Source organism: Dryobates pubescens, chromosome 2, assembly GCF_014839835.1.
Source record: "Dryobates pubescens isolate bDryPub1 chromosome 2, bDryPub1.pri, whole genome shotgun sequence".
Taxonomy (NCBI): Eukaryota; Metazoa; Chordata; class Aves; order Piciformes; family Picidae; genus Dryobates; species Dryobates pubescens.
Window position 1 is genome coordinate 11,328,683 of NC_071613.1, and position 20,874 is coordinate 11,349,556.

General features: G+C 36.2%; 1 protein-coding gene across 1 annotated transcript in view; it reads right to left on the reverse strand.

Moving 5' to 3' along the window:
- The window catches only part of GPATCH2 (G-patch domain containing 2), a 112,794-nt gene that overhangs the window by 25,893 nt on the left and 66,027 nt on the right, over positions 1-20,874 (reverse strand). The window contains exons 6-8 of the mRNA XM_009900076.2: positions 10,270-10,334; positions 7,192-7,231; positions 3,024-3,094 (exon numbers count right to left, since the gene is read on the reverse strand). Coding sequence (XP_009898378.2) covers positions 3,024-3,094; positions 7,192-7,231; positions 10,270-10,334 — 176 coding nt within the window. The remainder of the gene's footprint in view (positions 1-3,023; positions 3,095-7,191; positions 7,232-10,269; positions 10,335-20,874) is intronic.

Sequence of the window (20,874 nt, forward strand, 5' to 3'; positions counted from 1 at the left end):
ACATGCTGAGACAAGAGTGGTGTCCAGTCACTCAAAAGGCAAGCACAGAGAAGCGTGTGCATATGTACACCTAATACATATATGAAAACCAGAAAAAGGGTTTTACAGAATAGCAAACAAAAAAAAGATAGGCCCACAAAAATTAATACAGTCATCAGAAAACTATACTAAGAAAGACACAGAGAAATCCAGTCTTGCAATAAAAGCAGATTAAACTGCACTCTAAGTACAATAATTGTATAGAATACCCAATACTTACCCACTGCTACTGTCCTATCACCGCATTTAGCCACAAACAGTAAGAACTGTACAACCATGGTCACAGCCATTATTTTTTGTATGCCTCTTTTTAAGGGGGTTACTCATCTGAATTACCTTGATGTGTCAACTATAATGGTGTAAATTAGTTTTTGAATGTGTTAGAGTCAATTTCAGAAACCTTCAGACTTTCAGATGTGAGTAAAGACATGCATTCAACAGAAGATTTAACTGCATAAGCACCTAGTACACTGAAATAGTGAAAGATTTACTACAGTGTTTCTTAATTCCATAACTTAACCTTGTGACATTTGATTAGCATCACTGCAGTTGAATGCTTTTTGAAAGTATTTGGGCTTATGTAAAAATCTAAATGACCGATTCCCATCTTAAGATTTTTTTTGACACAATAATGAAGATGCACATTTGCACCTCAGGTAATGTTCACATTTTACTAACTATGAACAATAGTTGCTACCAAAACAACAATTTCTATAGGTATTTTGTTATGCACAAGCATGTTCTTTCTCTGTATTGTCTGGTGCAACTAAAATTGGCCCTTCTGGTATAAGTGATAATTTAAAATTAAGTCATAACAAAATCAGCCTTCAATATTATCCACAGATAAATCTGATGTATTTCACAACGCACAATGAATTTCATTTGTAAGGAACAGAATACCAGAGAAATTATCTTGAATTGAATGAGAACAGATACTATGAACCTATGAGGGAGTGGACTGTGTATTTGTCATGTGTTGTTCTTACGTGTATTGGAAATTCAATCTCTATTCTGTCTGCAACAGTATTTGAGAAAAAGCAAAATATTAGGTTACAGAACACTTAACCTATAGAAAAAAAACCCTTGTAGACATGCTTCTGGCCAGAGACCAAAAAAATGTTTGCACATTGTGCAAATTAAATTCTTATATTCAGCATCTAAACTGTAACAAGAATGTTAAAATTTGTTCAATATATGTCTTGAAAACAAGACGTGTATGATTTGATATTCAAAGACAGCAAATGGCCTGATAAAATATAGTTCTCCTAGATGTTTGATAATTTATGTTCAAGACACTTAGAAGAATGAACAGTAAAGTTTCTGTGGTAGGCAGATAAAAAGTTGGTTTTCTGAAAAAGCACAGTTATTTTTAAATAACCTGACCCCAGCTGGAGGAAAAAGTCTTTGAAAGCAACAATGATGGTACCAGGATCTTGCTGTTTTTTAAGGATAACATCATACTGAGGCTTTACGCATACCATAATGGTTTAAGTCTTGCTTGAATACTACAGATATTTGATGTAAAATGTCAGTCTTCAATCTTGGATTTGCCATCCAGTGTTTCTACACAACCCAATTAGATGTTTATTGGGATAACAGTCTATTAATGTACTGCTGATTTGATGTGAAGAGATGTTGAGGATCACTTCAAGTATTTAATGTAATTTAGAAAAAAAAAAAAAAAAATCTCTTTTCTTAACTCCTTGTGTAGGTAAGAAACCTTTCACAAGAGCTTCACTGGTCAGAACAACAAACATGCAACTCATGATTCTGGATTCCTCAGACACCTTTTTTACATTGCAACAGCATAATAAAAAGATTCTAGAATGACTTCAAATAAGTTTTCCACTGCATGCTTTATACTCTTAGTTTCATGTAAGCAGCCTGATAATAAGAGTGCATTTATAGTGAAAAGTTGAATCTAAAGTGATATGATTCTGAATTTTGGAGAAAAAAACCATGATTTAACAATCTTATGCTAGAAGAAGTATACACAAGCTTTTAAATTTGTCTTAATAAACACTGTGTAAGAGACAAAGGTAATTACAATTTCTGAAGATAAATGATCAAGACCTGCATAAATAATACTTTAGAATGTGTAACCAGAACTTGTATACAAATAATAGCTTCATATTCAATATGCATGATTGTGTAAAAAGTATTTGTCTCCCTTTCCAGGTATTCATTAAAGCAAGTATTTGACACTGTTCAAAACTTACTTCAGGATAACCCATATACACAAAAAGACAACTGCCTGAAAGACAACTGCCACACAAAACCACAGTTCAGCATTGCCATTTAAAAAGAAGAAGTAATTGGAAAGCACATTGACATCTTGACAGAACAACATAAAAACTGTGTTAAGATGTTGTGCACAGCACGTGAAACATACTAGAGTTAAAATAATTATTTGGCAGAAGAGATTCAGCAGGTAACACCTGCATAAAAAACCCTCTAGCAACAGACACTTAGACCAGTGCCCATCAGTTCAGTGTTGAATCTTTTGCCTTTTGAGGGGAAGGAAAAAAGCTGGAGGGTAGAACTAGATTTCTTTTTAATAAGTCTTCACAATGAAATTTTTATTGTCAAAATATGATATAAGAACAATTTAAGTGCTATACCATTTGAGTTATGCTCTTGATTTCAAAAGCATGTATACATAATGGTAATTCCATACATTTTTTCAGCACTTAACTTAAATGCCAGAAGCACAAATCTTACTTTGGCATCCATTTAATTCTAATGTTTACTAAAGAGATTAACTTTAATAAATGTTGCTGGATGCAGCCACCAATAAAATTTAATACTCCTACTCTAGATTATGGCATATAAAATAAATTCTTTAAAGAACATCATGAAAGAACCCAGAAGAGATCTGAAAATATCCCCAAATGATGGTGTCACCTCTTACATAAAAATTTGAGAGACTTAAGAAAGCGATAAATCCACAAACAGTATCAGTAAGAGCTGAAGCATCAGCTTACCTGCTAGCTGTTTTTACAGAGCTGTTCTTCTTGTGTCCTCTCTCTGATCGGTTGTCACGCAAGAGTTGAAGCTATTAGAAGGAAAAAAAGAGTTCAAAATTATCTAACAATGCCTTAATTTGCTTTTTAGAAATGTTATCCTGACAATGTCATTCTTTCCTGTCTTGAGTAATCTTTCAATGGTTTTCACTCAAGGCTCAGTGACAGATATCCCACAGGATTTTCCAGTATTAGCTAACATTTCAAGATATATCCCCCCCAATTTCATATTCTTAATCACTGAAAATGTGAAAATGCAAGTATTCTTCCAGCAGATTAGAAAGCCATGGAATTCACCATTTCATTGTTACTCGAGTTGTAAGTTTCTACAATATTCAAAATTGCAAATAAAGTGTTCAAAATTGTGTAACGAAAAATGTTGGAGAACACTTAACGCTGTGCAAAAGCATTCAGGCTGGCACTTGAATCCAAGCAGTTATGAAACAGTTACAAACTGTTCTAAGCCCCAGGAGCTTTTGTAATATCAAAATTGCAGAAGCAACAAAAACACAGTATTAAAGCTTCCCATAATAGTGGCGAAGTAGAAGTAATGAAGGATTCATTTAACTAAAACAGTGACTCAGCTTTTGGAACAAGCTCTGATTTACTCTATTTATTTTTAGACAAATAAAGGAAGACTCTTTTCCAAACTATTTCCAATACTCAAAAGTCTATTCCTAGTGTTATATTTGTCATGATGAGTAAAGTGGCAATAACATTAAAAAAAAACTGTCAAAAGGTTAAATGAAATAAATTAAAACTAGACTGAAAAAAAACAACCCCAAACAACTGTTTCTTGAATCTAATCATATACCAAAGAAGGTATGAAATGAAAGACTGTTGAGAAGAATACTACAAGTGGATCTAATAGTCACAGCGAACACATCGGAATGCCCACTAGAAATTAGGGAATGCTGAACTTTATGACTTGGCCAACTACATCTTAATACTGCATATGAGTATGGACTCCAAAACATGGCTCCTATTTATAGAATTGCACTTGACTGATTTTTCCCCAACTCTCTATAACTTGCTACTTATAGAAGAAATGTTTCTTGTCATTCAACTATCAAGTCCTCAAATGCAGTAAAATGCTGCAGTATTATTTTAAAAGGAAATCTGAAGGATGTGTAAACATAAGACAATTGATTCTGATACATCTTTGCAAAATGACTGTTTCATTCTCTTAACATCAACAAACCAAGAGCACTTACAGCTCATGTTTAAATGTAGCCACAATTTTTATGAGCATGACATCTGTACAAAGAGTATCTACTTCATGAGTAAGCTAAGAACAGTCTTACAGTTATCAATATCCAGATTCATAGAATGGTGGTTGGAAGGGACCTGTCATGGACATGGACATCTTCCACTAGACCAGGTTGCTGAAGACCTTATCCAATCCGACCTTGAACACTTCCAAGGAGGGGCATTCACAACCTCCCTAAGCAATCTGTTCCAGCATTTCACCACCCTCACTGTGAAGAATTTGTTTTTAATATGCAGTCTAAATCTACCTGCCTCAAGCTTCAATCCATTCCCCCTCACATCCTGTCACTACAAGCCCTTGTAGAAAGTGTCTCCCTGTCTTTCTTGTAGGTCTCTTTCAGGTACTGGAAGGCTGCTATAAGGTCTGCCTGGACGCTTCTCTTCTCCAGGCTGGACAGCCCCAACTCTCACAGCCTGTCCCCATAGGAGAGGTGCTCCAGCCCTCTAGTCATCTTCATAGCCCTCCTCTGGACCTGCTCCAGCAGTTTGATGATGTTCTTATGTGGCACCAGTTCTAGATGCAGTACTCTGAGTGGGGTCTCAAGAGAGTAGAGGAGAGGACAGGACCTCCTTGGTCCTGTCTGTCACATTCTTTTGATGCAGCCCAGGATATAGTTGCTGAGGGTGCACTGCAATCGTTCCCTGGCTAGTAAGTAAGTTTTAGTTACAGCATGTACAAATACAGATCAGCTGCCAGACACTAAACCTGGCTAGCTAATTCTCTGTGTTCTAATGCAATAATTTCAACTCCAGAAATTATCTGAAAGTATGCAACAAATAGTTATACTCTATGGATCTTTACAAATTTAGTGAGAACTTTACAGGCTGTCAAAATTACCACAATTACACTGCACCACCATTCTAATTTCTTTTACTTGTCGAAAAGAATAACCCATTATCACCAGCAGTACCTACACTATTTGATGACATTAATGTCACTTCACAATTCATTAGTCTACCTTGACTTCAGCAGGGCTTTTGATGCTGTCTCCCATGGTGTCCTCACAGCCAAGATTAAGAAGTGCCAACTGAATGATTGAGTGGTGAGATGGATTGGGAACTGGTCGAAGGTCAGGGCTTAGAGAGTTGTGGTCTGTGGGGCAGAGTCTAGCTGGAGAATTGTGGCTAGTGATGTTCCCCAGGGGCTGGTACTTGGTCAATATATTCATCAGTGATCTGAACAAAGGGGCAGGGTACAGCCTCAGCAAGTTTGCTGATGATACCAAACTGGGGTTGGACTTGATGATCTCTAGAGGTCACTCCCAATCCCTACCATTCTGTGATTAATAATCTGTAAATTACAAATACAGTGAACTTCAGGTAAACTCTGAAAATTCAACTCTTAGGAAATACATAAGATTTAAAATTAATTCAAGTCTACTATTATCTGAGAAAAATGAATCAATTTGTCATTATACACACTAACTAAGCAGACATTTTGTACACTCTATGCCAAGTGTGTGACAGAATTTAATGTATTTCTCAGCATGGAAATTTCCACACTGTTTTAAGCTTAGAATCTTTTAAGGAAGTAAACAGTAAATCTTCACTAAGTACTCTGCTATGTGAGACAATCATGATACTAAAAAATGCAATTAAAAATATTGTTTTATTCATGATTAAGTGAGATGTAGCATTCTCTTATTTTCTTTTATTTTTTTTTTAATGTGTTCCTTCTAGGAAATGTGTTTTAAAATTATAAGAATTAAATGCAAATCACTTAGATACTAAGAGTCATCTTACTGCATAACAGATTAAAACTTCACAATTTACAAATAAAACTGTGCTATATTTCATTCACTCTGGCAGCCACAGTAAGTAATATAACTTTGAGAGATTCAGCTTGCTCTGGAGTTGAACAGAAGAGGGAAGAGGACAGGAAAGGGTATAGACTGAACTGTGACTTATTGGAGCTACAAGTATTCGTGATGGATCATCCTAAGATGAGCCTTTCACATCTTTCTTCCTTTTACAGTTTTAAATCTATTTCAGTTTAAAAGTGTACTAGTCAACTGGTACAAATCTAATGAAACTAACTGTGTTATATTACTTTTTACCAACTGGAAAAAAAAATACTATGGAACTTTTAAATTTCAAAATATTGATGACATACTCAGCTACTTTTATGGAATAGCTGAAGTTAAGCATGCATTTATGACATAAAACCAGACTAAGTTTCACATTTTATAGTTCTTGGATAAGATGTTCTGTTTAGATCTTACTACTACTCATAAAGAAAGGTGTTTCTCCATTTCTGAAGACAAGCAGAAGAAATACAGTATCATGCTGCTAATCAAGTATTGAACATGCCTTCACATTGCCTCAACCAATCTCTTCAAAATTCACAGGACTACATGGTAGGGGCTCAGCAGACAAATTAGCGAGATATTTTCACCAATATATGCACCCTGACAGTTAACAGTTCACTTTTTACTGCTTTGGTCATTTTAACCATTGAAATGCAGAAAAATGGCACTGAAGATCTTCCTGTAGAAGCCTCTGCTCTTGTCACTGTTCTGAATCTCTTGATTTTTTGAGTCAAATGTTTTGCCTGCCAGCATTTTGAGAAATACAACATTTGGAGAAACTATGATTAACAAAACCATTACAAAAATGATCAGACATTTCATTGAGCCTGTTAAAATTCAAAGACACTGAACTGAAATTAAGTGACTAATTAAAGATTTTTAATTAAGGGGCTTTTTAAAAGGCATGGCTGTTAATGTTTCCTTACAAAAAAATATGAAATCATACCTGCTTTGTTTATAACGTCTTAAAACATCCACTATTTCTGGAGCAGAGGTAGTTAAATTCTTTTATATATTTCAAGTAAACTGTTCTTGATCAAAGCAGTTCTTACCTGGCTGTGCTCCTTCCTAGCCCCAGGGCTAAACCAGTGGCTGTGGGAGAAAAAGAAAAGACATGTTTAACAATATAACTAACAAAGCACATGCTGTCATATGACCAGTCTGTACGTGCTCTTGGATATTTTATTGTCTGCCAGGAAAAGACAGCCTTTGGCTATGCTTTATTTGAATGGGGTACTTTTATTGAACTCTCTTTGTCTGTAATAGTTTTGAAAGAATGCACCACAAATTTAACTTCTGTTTAGCTACTGCCTTTATAGGTAATTATGTTTAGGTTTTATATGTTATTACATAAAACAATAAGTGATTGCATTTTAATATACTGTAATGCATGTACTATAAATAAAAATAATCCCATATTTAGTAGTGAAGTGTTATCAATGATTATAGACAAAAAAATTTTCAGATAATGTTGACTACCTAGTAATTATTGATGCATTATTTCACAAACTGAGGTCTGAGTTTGACTCTAAAGTGAAATTCAAACTCCGTTAACTCAGTGGCTTCTGCTTCCATGCAAGTGTACAATTTTGACTACCGGCAGCCTTATTTGACAGAGGAAAATATGGACTAAGACACTGAATACTGTGTCCAGTTCTGATGTCCCCATCACAAGAAGGACACAGACTTGTTGGAGCAAGTCTAGAGGAAGGCCACAAAGATGAGTTGGAATAATTCTGCTATGAGGATAGGCTGAAGGAGCTGAGGCTGTTTAGCCTAGAGAGGATGCTGGGGGAGCCTTATAGCTGTCTTCTAATACCTGAAGAGATCCTACAGGAAGGCTGGAGAGGGACTTTTCACAAGGATGTCTAGAACAGGGCAAGGTGGAATGGTTTTAAACTGAGGGAGAGTAGGTTTAGACTACATTTTAGGAAAAAGTTCTTCAGTATGAGGATGGTATGACTCTGGGATAGGTTTTCTGGGAAGGTCATGGATGTCCCCTCCATTAGGGTGTTCAAGGCCAGGTTGGACGAGGCTTTAAGCAGCTGAGTCTAGTTGAAGGGCATCCCTGTCCATGACAAAGAGGTTGGAGTAGATGATTTCTAAGGTGCCTTCCAACCTGAGCCATTCTATGTTTCTATGATGTGCAACAACGAGAACTTGCCATGGAACTTTTCCCTCAATTGCAGTTAAAGTATACTAATACAGGTTCACACACACACACACACGCACACACTACCATCACATAGAACTGAATTAACAGCTGAAACGAGCTCTAGTAAGCACTATACAAACCTGGGACAAATCTTGACACTTGCAAAATGAAAAGGAGAGTTAAAAATAAAACCCAAGGGAATCTGCAATTACATATACTTCCTACCTCTTACTCATGTAAGCAAAGGATAAAATAATGCCGTTCATTATAGCAGTGCACAAAAAGACCATCACATTATATGCTACTATGCTTACAAGTTCTCCTAGGAGTGTAACCAAAGACTTAAGCTTAGCCTAGTCATGCTTTTTCTTAAGTAGTTGAATTCCCTTTACAAGTACCTGAAAGGACAATAGAGTGAGCTAAGTGCTGGTCTGTTCTCACAGGTGATAGAATAGGAACAAGAGGGAATGGCCTCAAGTTGCACCAGGGTAGGTTTAGGGTATACATTAGGGGAAAAAAAAATGCCATTGAAAGAGTAGTTAGGCATTGGAACAGGCTGCCCAGGGAGGTGTCTGAGTCACCATCCCTGGATGCATTTAAAAGTTGTCTAGATGAGGCAATGTGGTTTAGTTGTGAATTTGGTAGAGCAGGGTTAATAGTTGGACCTGATGATCTCAAGGGTCTTTTCCAACCTGAATGATTCTATGATTCAATGCAGTTTACTCACCTTTTTTTTTTTTGTTAACCCCACAGAAGTCACATGACAACACTAAAATTCTTCAGATACTGAAAGAAGATGATTCCATGGAATTGTCTGGTCTAAATTAGCCTTTTAAGTCACAAATCAGTAAGTCTTGTGGCTTTTTAATCACTTTTTGTGAATTTGTTGATGAACAGTCAACTCTCACATTTTTGTATACAAGACCTGCTGTCACCAAACCTGCTCACTGCTAACTTATTTTCCTGTGTTTAAGGTGATTAAGGAAAAGAAGTTGTAAATGAGTAAGAGAATGACACTGGCACTGTTTTGTCCACGCACTGTGGACACTGTTTGCTGTGCTTGTTTATTTTAATAAAAAAAAACCCAACCATAAAATACCAGTTCAAGTATTTCAGGGTAGAAATGACTTATGAAATCACAAGATCTTTAGTTAACACTTATTAGCAAGTCACAGGGTGCAGGAGAAGTGGATTAGTAGCACAAAAGAGTTGGCACTGATGACCTGATGTTTGTAGTATACGTGCTTTGGCAAGTTTTGTTTTAAGCTGTGGTTGCTATAATCTAATAGCAGCTAGAACACATAAAAATATTCCCAAATATGCTATTTCCTTGTGTCTGTCTGTATTTTAGATTTCTGATTTGGAAAATACAGGAAAATAAAAAATTATTGCAACTACTAAAAAGTGACAACCAAGAAATAACGCTGCTAAATGCTGCCAGCTGAACAAGGTAAGTGTTTACAGTAATGGCACTCTGGAACAACAAAATGAACTGAATGACATTCCCTATTTACATGTATCTAAACAATTAATTCAATGCCTTTTGAGGAATTCATGAAAGCCACTTTCCTCATACGACACATCTTGTTTAAGAGTCAAAGATGTGATGCCTGTTAATTCTCAACTATTCAGACTTGGCATTTCTGAATTTCCCTTTGGAAAAACAATGAAGCAGGTCTTTTAAAAAGACCCATATTTGGTATGTAACCATAAACAGTGTTGTGTTTTAGGAAAGCATATACTCACCAAGTTAATAAAAGCACATTTACAAAGCACTGAACTGCGTGTTTCCTTATGAAACATAAAATGAATTCCAAAGGATTATAAATATTATTATTACAGATAGATCATTATGTAACTGAGCTGAGGCTCTCTGATCACATGTTTTTACAGTTGTAAAATGTGGCTTTGGGCCAGAGCACTACTGTAAAGCAAATGATAATAAAAAGTTATAACTCCCATCACTGATACTTACTCATGGTGAAGAGAATCCTGGGACAAGTGAACCGTTTTCCTGCTACTGCCTGCTCCAGGAGTTATCTAATGGGGGGAAAAAAGAGTCTTTGAATAATGGGTCAGCATGAACAAAAAAAATCACAGTGTTTAATTGTTTATTAAGAAAACCTATCAAAAATATTAAATACAAAATAGAGATACAGATAACAGCAGAAACCAGAACACGCTAGATTCAATAAATGTGGTTAGCAATGTCTGCAATTTTACAGTAAAGTAAATGCAGTAAAGTAAGTGCAGAATGTGCTATGTAAAATCTATCAATACTTAACATCTACTTCTAATTGAATGTCAGATGTCATGACATTTACAGATGTCAGGGGCCTAAGTTACTTTTGAAAAGTCCATGAAGCACTTTATCTCAAAAAATGAAAGATGTTTTGGAAATCATATTCAACATAGTATCCTTACTTATACATAACACAGCAATACATTTATTATAAAAGTGCTCCCCACCATTGCATCCCAACACATAGCTTTTGAAATTCACAGAATTATTGAGGCTGGAACAGACCTCTGAGACCATCACGTCCAGCCTATGACCTAACACCACCACATCAACTAGACCAGGTCATTAAGTGCCACATCCAATCTTCCCTTAAACACCTCCAGGTGCCATGCATGGGCAGTCCATTCCAGTGTCTACTCACCCTGGAAGAAGAGCCTCACCCCCACCTTACTACAACTTCCCTTTAGGTAATTGTAGAGACTAAGGTCCCCCACTGAGTCTCCTCCAAAATCTGTTCCTTTGATCTGAAGAATATCATCACCCAGGGCCAAACAAACAAGGTAAAGCACTGTCACTTTTCCAGCTGATGGTGACTGCAAAGAATTGGTAATACCTTACCACAGAAACATCTATGCACACATGCAAACCCCTCGTAGAGGAAATCATGGCAGCTACATGGAAGAGCAGCACCTACTCTTTTACTTGCATTTGGAATTTACTGTTTTACTACTTGAAGATAAAACAGTGACCAAATATTATTTCTGCAATATTGTAGTTCACCTAATAATGAGTGAGAAGCATCAGTTCACAAAGGCAGACCTAGAAATATGAACAAGTATTTTAATATGTAATTTCCAAATGTTAAGATTAATAACTAGACTGTTACTTTAACACTGTAGGTAAACATGGTAGAGATGTAGCTCGGCTCTTGAGAGTTACATCCTGCATTAATCTCAAAATGAGGTTTTCATGCTATTCCAGTGGGTATCCCTGGAATATAGTAATCCATTTTCTACACTGTGGCTATAAGAAAAGCCGACTGTGCCTATGTCATGCTTTGTTAGAGGTTCATGATCACATTATCTCATGGTGGACCTGACACTTTTATTCAGTTTACAGTATGTTCTGTGTACAGGCAACTTATTTCCTTTGCCAGGGCTGCTGACAACCTTTTCCACACTATATTAATCTTGTTTACAGACTTTATCTTGGTACAAATATCAGAAAACTGAACTTTTTATCTCAGGGAGAAAATAAACAACATGTTGACAGAAGCAAAAGCTATTTTCTGGACTAAAATTGGTTGTTTACCTGCAGCCATACTTATAGAAACAAGTTTAAGTTTCCAGCTTACTCAAAATACATAATCTAAAATTTAATAAGCATAGCCATTTTAAGAAAAATAATATATAAGCCACAGAAAAATATTTTCCCACTAATTTATATGAGAACATTGACACCGCTCAGGTTTCTCTTGCACACCCCAAGTAACTTCAGTTACCAAGCACCCACAGAATATTTACAAAACTAAACTCTTAATGCATACATACAGATCCTTGCACAAAACTGAATGCTGACTACTGCAAGATTCACAATATGTTGATCCAAATGAATTCCTACTTGCAAAACCTGTTTTGGGGGACGAAAGGCTAAACAAAACACATTGCCTATCCTCACGTGCTAACTCATTACAAAAATCTACTCCAGAGATGTACTGAATGTCCACAGAAGAGAGAGCCCATTGCTCTTGAAAGTGGCAGCACAATGCAGGACACTAAAATCAAAACAAATAGTCTCTCAACTGTTCAGATTCTTTATTAATGCAAAACAAAACCAAACCAAAAAAAGCCGCAGTAACCTAGAGCTGTTTACGGTGATGAAATCCCAGTGCACAAGAAGAAATCAGAAGGTAAAGTACTAGGTTTCCATTGGGTAACTAAAAATAAACTGCAGAGAACATTTTCACAACTAAATTTTTAATTTATTTTTTAGAAGTTTTTCCTTCTCTATTGAATGTGTGCAACTGAGTGCACACCTGTACCAGGGAATTAGAACTGCTGTGATGGGAATATTTAGAAGACTGAAAGATCAAGCCTGTTTTAAACTTTAGACTAAGTTCATTCACTAACAATATTGTTCTTGGTAACAGTCACTTCTTACTATTAAACACTCTCCTTCTAGACACAAGGGTGTTAGTTTTTAGAATAGAATAGAAGAGAATGGAATAGAATAGAATAGACCAGACCAGGTTGGGAAAGATTTTTGAGATCATCGAGTCCAACCTATCATCCAACACTATCTAATCAACTAAACCATGGCACCAAGCACCCCATCCAGCCTCCTCCTAAACACCTCCCGTGACGGTGACTCCACCACTTCTCTGGGCAGCCCATTCCAATGGCAAATCACTCTTTCTATGAAGAACTTCTTCCTAACATCCAGCCTAAACTGCCCCTGGCACAGCTTGAGACTGTGTCCTCTTGTTCTGGTGCTGGCCACCCAGGAAAAGAGGCCAATCCCCACCTGGCTACAACCTCCCTTCAGGTAGTTGTAGACAGCAAGAAGGTCTGCCCTGAGCCTCCTCTTCTCCAGGCTAAGCAACCCCAGCTCCCTCAGCCTCTCCTCACAGGGCTTGTGCTCCAAACCCCTCACAAACTTTGATGCCACTTTTTAACACTTGTATGCTCAATTAGCTGTGAGTACAAAATATCACAGAGCTGATACTGCATAGTTAGCTTTGATGGCTACTGACCTTGATGGCTCTTAGCTATAGGGATTAAGGTGATGAGGACTGAGCCATCTGAGAAGGCACTGGAACTGAAGTGAGCTTTTTTAACTTGTCAAATTCTCCTTGCCTGCATCTGATGTCTTTATGTCACTGTTCTCTCACAAAAAGTGAGGGAGAGGGTGCCTTCTCCTTTTTTGCAACAAACACCACGCACAAGTTATGTGCAGTCTGGGAAAAAAAAAAGTGTATTTTGATGGTGTCCAACCAGTGCTGTACACTACTTTTGGCACATGCTTTACAGGAAAAAACATAGCAGATTTTAAAAAAATAATATAAACATAGTAATATTTTTTTCAAACCTTTTGAGGAATAAACTATGGGAATAAAATGCCACGGCACACTTTAAATCCATACACAAGATGAACAGAATTTGGTTTTCAAAAATTCCTTCCTATGAGATATTATAATGCCTAGGAAATGCCCAATAACTTTTCAATCTTTTGAGCAATATATTTATTAGTCTATGTTTTCAGAAGTCACACTACCCCATAAGCAAATACAATCACACTCATACTGTAATTTAGGTAATTATAACTAATACAAAAAGTAGAAGCATTTCTAACTATTTTTTTCTAGGTAAGAATAGTAGCTTTAGAAAAAATTACTAGATATAGCAAAAGACTACGAATGATATCTCAGAGGTTAAATTGCAAGCTTCAAAAAGTACAAAAGATGTATGAGTCTTCACACAGTCCAGTTGTGCTACAATTTGTACTGCGGGTTAACTGCATAAAAAAGTAAAATAGGTAAGAGTGTAAAGGGAAACTAGGGGAACCTTTGAGCCTTCTTGCTTGTCATCTTCCCCCCCATGCAAAATCTCCATAGCAGCACATTATACAAGAGACACTGTAATCCTCAGTTGAGATAACTGTTTTAAATATGAGTGAAGTTTAGAATAATCTTTGAACTCAGTTTCCTCTGGCTACAAGTCCTTTTACCACTACTTGAATGAGATGACAAGGTGCTGGCTGCATAATGTTTATATAGACTCCCTGAAACACCTGTACTCCAACTCAGAGATAAAGCTCTACTTCTGTTTTACAAAGACTGTGTTGCCTGAGCAATTATGACCTGTACGGAGTAAAACAACAAAATATTGAAGACAAGTGATTTTGCTTCAAAATTCTCCACATCGTATACTGCTTCCTGAGATACTTCACATGACAAACTTCAGAAGTGATATAGGAAAACATGGTGGGATTAAATAGAAAAGCAAGACAGGATTTCACTATGCAGAAACAATGTTGAGCACAGTAACTGTTATTTTAAAATGCTAATAAACCAGACTATTTCAGGAGGATGGGACAATCCAACCTCCCAACCACTTTCAGCGCTGATCAAAATTTACAGCATGTTATTTAAGGGCATTGTCCAAATGTCTCTTAAACACTGACAGGTTTAGGTATTGATCCCCTCTTTACGAAGCCTGTTACAGTGTTTGATCACCCTCTTGGGAAAGAAGTGTTTCCTAATGTCCAATCTCAGCCATCCCCAGATCAGCTTTGAACCATTCCCACACATCCTATCACTGCATCCCAGGGGGATCAGCATCTCCCTCTCTTATCTCCTCTCTTCAGGAAGTTGTAGAGAGCAATGATTTTGCCCCTCAGATTACTTTTCTCCAAACTAGCCAAGCCCAAAGTTCTCAGCTTCTCAGCTACATTCCCTCCAGTCCTGTCATCAGCTTTGTTGCCCTCCTCTAGAGACCCTCAAGTCCTTTGTAAATCATGGGGCCCAGAACTGCACACAGTTATCAAGGTAAGGCAGCACCTCTGCTGAATAGAGTGCGACAATGACCGCTTTTGACTGGCTGGTTGTACCGAGTATGAGGGATCAAACTGTCTATAGTCACATGCTGCTTGAATAAAATAAGGTGTCCAAGACCTGAGTCTATATAGAACATTCTTTAAAGAAAAAGAATCAACTTAGTGGCTCAATTTGTGCTATTTTAATTTACATGTGCTGCAGTTTAAAGGAAAGATACTACCATGTGCCAACAAGACAGTAAGTTAACACAAACCAAAAATCTGTTACATCATTAAGGATTATGTTTAATTCTCATTTGAAGTATATTCAGATTTTTGGTTAGTGAATAGCCCATGGGAAATCATTAATAATTTTAAAAGGCATCTATAATACAGACATCTCAAGTATGGATTTGTTCTATACACAATCATTCCTTAATACTTAGTGTTAGCTTTATGGTTGGACCTAATGATCTTACAGCTCTTTTCCAGTATATTAAAGAACACCCATAAATAATCATAGAAGGATTTTATTTGAATGCTTAACTTGGTCATCAGTGTGTCACACTCATAGTATGCAAAATCAGTAACATTTCATCAAAATTATGCTGCACACTAGTTACACAAATTAGCTAACCAGTTTTCTAAATGAAGGAATATGCCCCCTTTTCCACTCCCTAACTGTTATGACAAACTACAGGGATAACACATGTAAACATTAATTATATTCACCAAATACTTTAAATTCCAGAAGAAAAGATATTTTCCTGCGTTCACATACTCATAGTATCTTTCCCTAAGAACTCCTATGTTGATGAATACAATCTGAAAATTTCAGTAGCACATCCAATTTTCTCAGGCAGGAGTTTCTGCAAAGCAAATCGTTGTCTAAATGACAATGCAACTAAAATCAAATCCTTGACAACAGGATTTTGCAGTGGACATTATATCATGATAGCACTTCCCTAATTCACAGATCTGTAATTGCCAATTTATAGGAAATTAAATCAAACTATATTAAGGGAAGAAATACAGAAAAAATCTATTTGGTATATTTTATTTTGCTGATTAAGAGCAATTTCTTTCTATTTTCAGCATCAATATATTATCACTGATTTTATACCCCTTCTTCCCTAGAAGCACAGAAAATCACCTATACTACACAAAGCTTTAGATTTAAAATCTGTCTTAAAAAATACACATTAAAAATTCTTTGACTTGGAGCAACAGAGAAAACTAAGAAAACAAAAAAGCTTTCAGAGTATACATTACTGATTCACTGCCATAACCTCATCTTGACATCACCATTACATTTTTATTCACCCTCTACAAACACAATCTTGCTGAAGGGCCTAAACTGACCATTCTAGAGAAGCTTTAATGTACAGATTACTTTGAAGTGATGCTCAAACTCCTACAAAACCTTCATGAAAACATGGATCACTGCCAGAATCATTCTGTGTTGGTTTCTTGCTACTCCAGTTACAATTCTTTAAAATTGACCTCTTCCTAGCATAGTGTTGCAAAAAAATCAATGGATTATTGCCATTCTGCTTGCAAAATATATGCAGGGAATAAGGAAAGAGAAAAGCATCAAGAAAATTAGGTTGAAAGATGTGGACTTTAATCCTGAAGCAAACATACATCTCCCTTTATATGTTTTATTGTATTTTCTTAATAAATATAAATGAAAACAGCAATAATGAACCTGAATGAGCTACACATGCTAGATAAAAAGAGAATCATTACATTTCTTGGAGTTAAAGATGATGTCCCAGCTCCTCGATCTCTCTAGTTATTTCACACACTGGTAAGACTCTTCTTAGTTTCTTTTCACACAACTGATCAAAATACCTCTCTCTTCACACACAACTGAATGATTAAAAGATGGGGGAAAAAACTACGGTATGAGGGACCAAAAGAAGAAAAGTCATGCAGCATGTGAGAAAGATGGAAAATTTAAATCTCAGCTACAAAAGCAAAACAGGGAATTTCTTTGTAAATTTTTGCTATCACATTTTTTCTCTGCTGCTTTTGAGATGAAATAAGTGCAAATTTAAAACAAAAAAAAATACTTTTGACAAAAGACTGGCCTGGCTGTACAGTTTTTTTGTTTATTTTAAATGAGAATACTCAAAGTATCAGAGAACATGTTTTGTCCTATATCTTTGTGGAAAAAAATAGTAATTATTTGGTCTACAGAGAAAGAATCAGGGGAAAACGAAAATTATGAGTGTCCTATCTGCAAGGAATTCAGTAGAGAGTTTCTTTTGAGATTCCTAAAATTTAATGTGAAATAGTACTGTATAACACCACTGCTCCAACAGCAACTTACAGGACTGATCTCTAAACCAGGCTGATCACTTAAATGACTCAAGAAGAAAATATAAATGAGAAATTGTTTTTATATGAAATGAATTCCTTGTTAGAAGGCAAATATAAGATCCTCTGGAATGCATAAACACACCACACAGCACCACTATTTTACTTTTTTGTATTAGGAAAGGGAGAACCTTCAGGGCGTCTGTCTGAATCGTATTACATATAGCAACAAACCAATGATCCCAATTTTGCTACTTCATTGCCCTGTAAGTACCTAATATTTAACAAATTTCATTTAAATGAAACCAAATTTCCCTTAATACAAAGAGCTACTAATTCAATGTTGCAGTAATATGCTATGCATAATGAAAAATATCTTAATACTTTGTTTAGATACAAAACTTATTCTAGGGTGAAATCTTAGCCTCAATAAGTCAACAATATTTTGCTTTCTGTAGTGCCCAGACTGTATCCTTACTAGTTAAGGATGATCTAAAATGGTGAAATAGCATTTTCACTTGTAAGATTACCACCTATAAGTGTATGTCACACAGGAACATAGGCAGTAGGAGGGAAGAAGCAGTGATCAGGGTACTAGCCTTGACTTAGGAGACGCAGGTTCAGTTCCTTGCTCCACTGAAGGCTTGCTGTTTTGGCCTTTTTAGGTGGATAAGAAAAAACAAACCCACATAAAAAAAAAAAAATCAAAGGAATCTGTAATAGTTTTAACTTGTGTGTTGTTCTTATAATGACAATAAAAATGTCATCAAAGAATTTGCTTTAATACTGCTTGAACTATACTAATGAAGGTGATTTATATTCCTACCACAACACTTATTATAGGAAACAGAAAAATATCAATATTAAATGCATTTACATTTATCAGCAGAATTACACAGAACTCTTTGCAGGTACGAGTCATACCATGATAGCTCATGGCAGCATAAGCTTGCTCAGGGTAGATTAAAAAACATAAACCCCCTATTTTCAAATCACTGCCCAGCTTCAGCAGCAAGCTATGAGTGGCCTCTACTGGCTGACCAAAGGCTACAGAAGTCACTAAGCTGTTGCTGTGAGTTACAGCTGCGGTTATCAAGTGTGTGAAGAAATGTTAACAGAAAGAATATGCTTGTCTGTGCTAAATAATTCACTTAGGCTATGGCTAAAAATAAAAATCTAACACAAGATGAGTGATAGAATAGACAGTGAGGAAACAAAAATACCTTCAATACTGGTGGCTCCTAAGATTTGTCAGAATACGTGCTGTAAATATATACACACACAAGTCCATTTTTCAAAAGCTGATAATGGAATTCAGCAGGATATACTGTGCTAACTCTGAAGTTGGAAAGAAACCTGAATCTCAGGTAAGTCTATAATTTCTTTATATACATTATGTATTTTGTTTGAGGGTTGAACTACAGTTATGGTATTAACGGTTTGATTTAGATGCACAATTAGAAAGCCTGTTGTGAGAAGGTAAGACAGAAACCAGAGACTACACAGCTATTTTTTGCATAAATGGGCATCTTTTCATAAATGTGAAGGTGTGGCCTCTTCCTTATTTATGAAATTAAAACCAGCTAAACACAGAGTAACAAATAAAGAACACCTCCCCCCCCAAAAAAACCCCCACCAAACCAACACCAGCACCTTCCAAAACCCCCATATGAAAGCACATCTATTGTCACAAAAATTATCTACGACTTCTTCAAAGTACATAAAAATTGTATTTTTATTATGGGAAAAAAAATAATGAACAGTGATTATTAAAAAAACCCAACACAATAATTGCGGACACAGCTTGAAGAGAGGAGAGTAAAAGCTGTCCAAAATATGACAGACACGAATTACTAGATTATAATGAAAAATAAGTATTCAAATTTAAAAAAATATTTAAAGATGAGAGGTGAAAAAAAAAAAGATAGCAGCAGTAGCAAGGGAATAGGTTTGTTTTTTTTCACTCCACCTTTCTTTTCTACAGGAATATGTACCTGATTTGCCATTCTCCCACATTTTAATTGCACCCTATCAAGAAGGATTATTGTCAAACATAAGTGAGCACCAATGCCAAAAGGTGATGCCTTCATAAGCAGCCGTGCCGTGCTCACGTGACACGGCTCTGTGGTATTTCCAGTTCCCATTCTGAATTCTGCCCCATTTCAGAATTCAGTCCCATTATCTCCACTGCTCAAAATTGTTCACAGGGTTATCTAGCTGACATATAAGATAACCCCTCCATCTCACTAGACACCACTGGGATATGACACGCTGACCCACAGTAAACCCTTATTATTAGCTTGAAACACACACCATATAAATGGAGCTTGGAGCCAAATAATTTGTTTTAAAGTCTTTTCATTTTACTTGTATGTTAAACCTCTTTTTAAATGTGCTGACATTAGTTTCAGTAACCTATATAGCTATGAACATATTTAGACATTTTAATCTTAGATTTTTACTATTATCAGAAAACAGATCAAAAAAATACTACGACTGGAATGCAGACTGAAAGTAAGTCTTTCTTATTTTCAAAAGAGAAAGGGATTATAGTTTAATAAATTATAACCCAATGAAAAGCAAATGGCCAGCCACTGTTATTAACAGAATGTCCCATTGCCTGCATTACACTGAAGCCCCACAGTCTTATTGCACTGCTAAAAGGCTTTCAGTAGACAGAAGCACAGTAAGGTCCTGTTCTTTCTATCCCATCTTTTCCATACTACTACAATTGCAGTGACTGGGAATGCAGTTGGGATTAGCAACCCCAGAGGAGGACATAAGCGATCTGCTAGGACAACCCTCGTTGTCCTCCTAGCTGCTGAATGGTTCCCTATCATAGCCCCCAAGTTCTGCACCATCTTAGTGTTCTGAGCCAGTCGAGTGCCATTTGCACAAAAATCTTGTTACCTTTCCTTTTTATAAAGGGTACCCAGTAAGTTATGCCACAACCTGGACAAAAACCCCAAACAGTACCTGAACTATTCCCAGGCTACTGAGACAGTAGAAAGACTGGGCACAAGAAAACGCCGATAGAACACCTCAATTCATTTCTTCATGTGGAAAATTCTTAAGGAAAAGGTTTTTTAAAGGGTTACACATTGGTAAGACCTGGAATTAAATACCTTTGAAAAGAGTTTGATCAATAATAGATCTTATGAAATTTACACATTTTAACTGCTAAAACAAAAACACAACCTTTTGCCCTTTAGGCAAGATAACATGTAAAGGTGCCCACAAGATAATTTTTCTTCATTTTAAGTAAAATGCCCACCAGAAAGCCTCACTCCAGTGGTGAAAGAGCATGAGTTTGGAGTTTCAGGTACAAACTTGGTCAGTTTCACTGTTGACAGTGTAGTAACTGGATGACAATTTTTTCATTATTTGACTCTGCAAGCTTACATGATTGGTAGATTCAATACATTTTTCTGTATCTGCCACTTTCTCTGCTACCTGCACTTCTAACTATAACAATTGTTTCAA